The sequence below is a fragment of the Centropristis striata genome, chromosome 4 (genome assembly GCF_030273125.1).
Source record: "Centropristis striata isolate RG_2023a ecotype Rhode Island chromosome 4, C.striata_1.0, whole genome shotgun sequence".
Classification (NCBI taxonomy): Eukaryota; Metazoa; Chordata; class Actinopteri; order Perciformes; family Serranidae; genus Centropristis; species Centropristis striata.
In genome coordinates, this window is record NC_081520.1 from 725,001 (window position 1) to 732,500 (window position 7,500).

Sequence of the window (7,500 nt, forward strand, 5' to 3'; positions counted from 1 at the left end):
TAATGGTGAAAATGGAGAGAAGGCAGAGATGTGAGAAAGAAAAGATGAAGAGGGGAACAAGAAGGAAAGAAAAGCTGTAATAAAGAGACTAAAAGAGGGTTTTTAGTGTGACGATCCCTGGCTGTCCAGCTGCAGCTCCACTTGGCTGCCTGACTCTGCGGAGCGTTAGCGTTAGCATTAGCATCGTTTCATTAGCTCTCCACTCACGCTGCCACTTCTTACTCTCTTCTCTTCCTTTCTTATCTTTCCCTCTCCGTCTTGTATTTTTTTTACACTTGTGGTTTCTCATTCAGTCTCAGCCTCTCTGATCCAGCTCTGTATCTCTCTGGCTCTCATTTAATATCTCACATGTCTCTCCGGCCCTGTGTGCCCTCATCACCCATCAGTCATTTCCTGTAGTCGTCTTCATCTCAACCTCCTCCAGGTCTTCCTCCTCTCTTCCTCCGTCTCTCACCAGCTCTTCAACAAATCACTCTCAGCGATACAGCACCACTCAGCCTGAAGCTGCTTATCAGTAAATTGGACCATCAATAATGACTCTTATTTGTGCTTTTTGCGTATGAGGCGGGCAGCAGAGTGTCTGAATCATCACATGCTCTCTGTAGTAATACAATGGACTTTAAACCTAAAATAACCTAAAAATATATTCATTTTACCTCTTGTACATGATTTAAAAACAGCAAAAGTTCCCATGTTACCAATATATCGGCTATATAATCGGCTGTGGCCCAGTTGGTAGAGCGGTCGCCTACTTATCAGAAGGTCGGTAGTTCGATCCCTGACCATGGCAGCCTACATGTATGAGTATAGTAACATTGGGCAAGATACTGAACCCCAAAATGTCCCACTGATGCTGTGTTCATCAGTGTGTGAATGAATTCCCAGTGGTGGCAGGTGGCAGCGTTGTAGGGTGCCTCCGCCACCAGTATGAATGTGTGTGTGAACAGGTGAATGAGTCAGTCTGTAGTGTAAAGCGTTTTGGATAAAAGCTCTATATAAGTACACTCCATTTACCATTTTCCCATTTAGAGGTGTGAATCAGCGTATCGACCCCACGATACGATTTTATCCCGATACTTGAGTCACAATACGATATTATTGGGATTTTAATCATTTGGCGATATGGTGAGATTTAACTGTTTAACCCTCTATAGTACGGTGTTGCCCTCAGGCAACATCCCCATTTTTGGCCTCTCAAATTTCTACAATGCATCTTTTTGAGTGATGCAATACTATAAAAATGAGGGAAGAGTATAGGGAACCAATAGCAATGCTTTAATTTGTCACATGACCTCCAGGAGGCCATATTGAAACTCTATTTAGCAGACTTCTCCAAAGGAAACAGTTTTGCTATTTTGTGCCACAAAAAATCACTCAAAACATAATTTCCTGGCCCTTTTCCATCTGGAAAAAATAAATATTCCCACTGATAGGTGAGTACACCTTAATTTTTGATAGTTTCATACACTTACATTCATTTCAATGGGACGTTGGTTCAATGGTACAATGTTGCCTACAGGCAAAATTCAGACAAGAAATCGGTTAAAAAAGTTCTGTTGATAATGTTTTTAAATTTAAAATGTTATGTATTGTACCCTGTTGAAGCAACTGAATCTTTTTACACGTTTATTAAATTCATTTTATAATAATAATAATTTTAAAAAATGTTCTTTTTCACTTGTGCACCATTATTGTACAATGTTGCCTACGGACAACAAACCATAAAAAACTTTAAAAAATAAAATAAAAAATTATAAAATTTCTTCACATTGTTTATTTTGTCTATTTTAGAACAAAAAAAACACTTCAAACATTTTTTTCCTAAATGGCATCATAATGCGTACCATAGAGGGTTAACTGCATTTTGTGTCCACAAAATTATATTCAATCAAGAATTGTTTTGTCCAATAAGTCTTTTTATTTCTCCATAATGAGAGTCAAACCCACAGACTGACCAACAAAGTATTCAGTCAAACTGAACTGAACTGATATCACTCACTGATATCACTCAGCTTCACTGCTCTCAATTTTTATGAATGAAACATAAAAAAATGAAACACCTGCCTGGTGTCAATAGATTCCTTAGATCTTCTAGTTTCATATGATACCAGATCTCCAGTATATTTATAAAAGTGAGCCTGCTGCACCCTCCGAAACCTGCCGGCGATGAATAGAGATAATATCACCACGCAAAATATCACGATACTATGCTGTAACGAGTTTTACATCCAAATCTGGTATAGATTGTTCTAACAAATTCTATAATAATATTTAAAACTTAAGTAATATAGAAGGATCATTTTTTTAAGCTGCTCTGAAGGTAATAACACAGGAGAAAAAACTATTAAGACCAGACTTGAAAAATTAATCAGCAGAATTATTTCACTTCCAAACAAATCTCAGACGAAACATATTAAAGATGGTCTTAAATTAAATGTTGTGTTAATAGAGCATCTGAGACAGCTTTATCTAGGAGAGGTTCTGGGTTTGCTCTTCTTCTGTGGTGTTTCTGTGATGTTCAGGGATAAAGTGGTGAATAAATGAGGATCAGAGCTCCAGTGACAGGATGAACTGACTGAGGTGATAAATGTACGACGGTCTCTGCTTCAACCCTGAAAACTTTCATTTGCCCTTTTAGTGTCGCCCTCTGATTTATTTAGCTTCACGTCACTGTATAAGCAGAGGAAAGTTATTCCTCACCTGGAATGAGAGATTACATCGACCTTGTGTAAGATATATATATTTATATATACACACATAAATCTAAATCCTCTCAACCTGCTGCTGGGTTGGAGAGGCATGTATTTTGTTTTTTTATCCATTGATCATATCCAGGAACAGTAAAATCACTGAAGATCATTGTTGGATTGTCAAAACAAAACAGTCCTTGAATTAACTGTCTGCAGTGGTAGAATGTAACTAAGTACATTTACTCAAGTTCTGGACAAAAGTACAATTTTGAGGTACTTTTATGTAACTTTATGTTTCTACTTCACCTCATTTTGAGGCAAATATTGTACTTTTTACACCACTACATTTAGCTGACAGCTTTAGTTACTTTTCAAGTCGAGATTTAACATAAAAAACATGACTGGAACATGTCACAGGTCAAGAGCTGACCAGAACTATGTTAGCTTTGGGAAACTGACCCGAACAGGGAAGTTGCATTTGCCCTTGCGGACCGCCTCCTCGTCAGCCTGCCACTGGTGGGGTCTGCTGGCCTCGGGCACGTAGGTGGGCTTCTTCCTCCTCAGGCTCTGACGGAGCTTGTTCATCTCCGGGGTCACGTGCTCCCTGGTACTGGACACACAGAGGGACTAGGGTTAGTGGTGGAGATCACATAATATAGTAATAATAATAATAATAATAATAATAATATAATAATAATATAAGCTCTGACTCCACTGTAACCCTCTGAACCCCGATAAGCTGTTTCAGGCCATTTTAAGCTTTTTTTTAAAACATTTTACTGACTGTGGCCTTGTATTCCACTCCATATATAAACCCTGTACCTCTATGGAAGCAGCACAATCACGGCTAGAAGTGGGAACAACTGTCATGAATATTGGAAAAGAAATTGGGTCTCCACATGCAGGGACGGACTGGGACTAAATAAAGGCCTTGGACTTTTTCCAAAAATGTAGGCCCACATAACTCATATGTATTACACGTTTAACCCATTGATGCCTAAAACGCCTGTAAAACTGCCTGTAAAACCTCTGGGCGATTTTAAAATCAGCCCCTAAAACCTGAAGTTTTTCTGGAAATTCAACAGAAGTGTCAACTCTTCTACTAAATAATAGATTTTTCAGCCTCTGTAGCAGATGAAATGAAATGAAATTCAAAAAGTATTTGAGAGCTTATACAAATACTACAAAACAACGTATCTGCTTTCCAGGCTTCAATGGGTTAAATAACCACTTGCCAGTGTGTCAAGGCTCTATACCACTGGGATATTCACAGAGAGAGAGAGAGACTGACAGCATGTTAGCTCCCCAAAACCCAAAAAGTGTTTGTTCATAGCAGCAGAACCTAATAACTGTCGGCTCCTCCTCCTACTGGCTCACTAGCTGCTTCAACACTAACAGCTCATTTTAATGCCGCCACCCTGTAACCATTTGGCCCTGTACGCTTTTGATTTTTCCCAGCCACCTTTATCTTTACTGTTTCTACTTGACAGTTTCTTGCACTCTTCTTTGTGTTTTTGTTTCAAGTTTTGTGTTTTTTCCCCACGTAATAAATTAACATATTGACGCTAATCACATTATTTTTCTGATGAACAACAAAGGCCACAGATAGAGTATCTATATCTATATCTATATATATATATATATATATATAGAGTATGTGGGACGGCCGTTCTGGACTTTGACAGCATTACCCATTGGTCAGTCAGCCCCTGTCCACATGCTATACATATTGAATTATTTGCATTTTCACAACCTCTCCTGTCCTCTCCCCTCTGATCTGTGTAAACAGCCTCTCCTGTCCTCTCCTCTCTGCTCTGTGTAAACAGCCTCTCCTGTCCTCTCCTCTCTGATCTGTGTAAACAGCCTCTCCTGTCCTCTCCCCTCTGATCTGTGTAAACAGCCTCTCCTGTCCTCTCCTCTCTGATCTGTGTAAACAGCCTGTAGTTGGTCTCATGGCTTCACAGTGTGGCTGAGGAGCAGAATTTAATGTTTTTAACAGTTTCTAGTTATTCCAAACCATTATTTTTTTGGCTACAATTTAAATGGACATGTAGAATAAAGTGATTTTGACAGAAATATCACAATGTTATGGTTGTCTTTGGTTACTTTTTGTCACTGAAACTTTCATAACTTATGATCTGTGCAAGGACTGTCAGAAAGTTCAAACTGTGACGATGAAGCCTGTTTCTACACATGAACAGTGTGTTCTTGGCGATGTGTACTCTCCCTTTAACAGCGCGGCTCATTAAAAGCTAATTAAATATAACAAAGTGTAATTTAAAGAAATGGTGCTTGAGAGCTTTGAACAGAGACTAGGTCCTGTGTTTCTGCAGCATTATGAGTGGAGGGGGATGAATTTCATTGATTAGCTGGAGCTCATTATGCAGTAATCATCCCAACAAGGCAGTCAGCGCATTAACGTCAGAAACACATAAACCCCCATGATGCACCACTGATCCCCCATGATGCACCACTGATCCTCCATCAGAGACACAATGTACCAATCACAGGTAGACGTTAACACTAATGAACACAAAGCAGAGGCTGAGCTCTCATCTCTCCAAGAAACCTCAGGAACGCTGAGCGAATGCTGATCACCACACACACACACACACACACACTCTGAGCACACACACACACACACACACTGAGCACACACACACTGAGCACACACACACTGAGCACACACACACACACACTGAGCACACACACACACTGAGCACACACAACCCTCTCTGCGCTGCTTAATTAGCCCATTCAGCCCGCTGGCCTGTTTAGCGATGCTAATTTCCCAGCACAATGAAACATGACGCCATGAAAACATGACCTGCTTAAAAATGATAATTACTGTTTTCATTCCTCTACAGTCACATCAGAAGATCTGGAGTACAATAAAAACATCTCTCCTCGCCTGCTGCTGCTCTTTATCAAGACTGAATTATCTGCATCAGCAGCTCCTCTCTTATCTCTGTTTTAAGGTAGAAAATTTCACTTTATTGTCCCTTTTTCTCCTGTTTTTACAGTCCACTCCCTCCAGACCAGTCTTTAACCCTGTGAACCCCAATAAGCTGCTTCAGGGCTTTTTCTCTTTTTACTTTTTACTCACTGTGACCTTTTATTTCACTGCAATATATAATAAGTCATGCAGCTCTATGGAATCAGCACAATCATGGCTAGAAGAAGGAACAACTCAAAAAACGATATTCTTTTTTAATTGCAACAAAATGGAATTTATATATACAACACTTTTCCACGTACACAAAAGTGTCATGAATATTTGGGAAGAAATTGGGTCTCCACATGCTGTTTATATATATTCCTGTCCTCTCCTCTCTGCTCTGTGTAAACAGATTTTCAGTGAATATTTGTCACATTTCGTTGCTTCACAGTGTCTCTGAGGAGCAGAATTTAATGTTTTTAACAGGATCTAGTTTTTATAAGCAGTTTATTTTTGGCAACGTTTTAAATGAGACATGTAGAAAACATACTTTTTTGGTTTTATGCTGAATTAATTAATTCCAAGAAACTTTTCTTTACCAGAAGCACATTTCTGGTAAAGACAAAATATAAAGCAATGTTTTGCGTGAATCTTTATAAAGAAATTTTATGTTTTACAAATCTGTGGATTAAATCAACAGATTGTGCTTCTTTAGTCAACAATGTTTAATTATTATCTTATCCAGCTATTAGTTCTCCTGGTGTGAGACACCAGCATACAACAATACAATCTGACTAATTGTTTTGTTTCAAATATTAAGAGATTTTTGGTTTACATGCCTGATCCAGGAAATGAAGCACCAGATTATTTTGAAATTATTATTTTACAAATTTAAGCATACTGAAAATACAACATAAAGAGTTTTCCAAACTTTAAAGCCTTTGTAGCCTTTGTAGTGTATATGCTGCATTATTTCCTTACCATGTGGGCGGCATCGGTCCTACAGCAGAGCACGACAACGCACAACTATTACACTTAATAAATATAATATTCATCTGTGATCTCTAACTGAAGAAGAAATCTGCTCTCTGCTCTGCCACAAGCTCATATATACACACTGACACGTCACTTCTCATCACTGATATGCTGCTGGTAATATATACACACACACACACACACACACACACACACACACACACACACACACACACACACACACACACACACACACACACAGACAGGCGTGTGTGTAACACAGAGTATTCAAATGAGCTGGAGTGGCTTCTTTACTCATTTCTGGCATGTGAGGCATGTGTCCTCTGCCAAGCACACACACATTAACACACATGCACACCACACACACACACACACACACATACACACACACACACAGAGTCACACAGTTGCACACACACACTCACACACACACACACACACACACGCTGAGGCTTGGGCCAGTCATTTCTGGGCGAAGCGCCAAGTGACTGGCACCTGGCTGGCAGCAGGTGTGGACATGTGTGTGTGTGTGTGTGTGTGTGTGTGTGTGTGTGTGTGGAGGGGTAGCTGGTGTGTAATACCCCACGAGGGAGGTGAAGGGGGGGGGGGGGGTTACAGTAAAGAGACTGGGTGGGGAGAGGAGGTGCTGGTTAGGGAGGTGCTGGTTGCCCTGTAACTGGCCTCATATGGTTTTGGACAGCAGGAGAGGAGGAGGAGGAGGAGGAGGAGGAGGAGGAGGAGGAGGAGGAGGAGGAGGAGGAGGAGGAGGAGGAGGAGGAAGAGTGAGCAGAGAGGCGTCTGATGCCACCAGGGGACAGACACTGAAACATGATGTCAACGGAGGCTAACAGGACGAGTTAAACTGACTGAAGAAGA

At 40.2% G+C, this 7,500-nt stretch overlaps 1 protein-coding gene across 1 annotated transcript in view; it reads right to left on the minus strand.

The window, feature by feature from the left end:
* Positions 1-7,500, minus strand: part of numbl (NUMB like endocytic adaptor protein) — a 50,223-nt gene that overhangs the window by 28,744 nt on the left and 13,979 nt on the right. Inside the window, exon 2 of the mRNA XM_059330479.1 lies at positions 3,150-3,300. Coding sequence (XP_059186462.1) covers positions 3,150-3,300 — 151 coding nt within the window. The remainder of the gene's footprint in view (positions 1-3,149; positions 3,301-7,500) is intronic.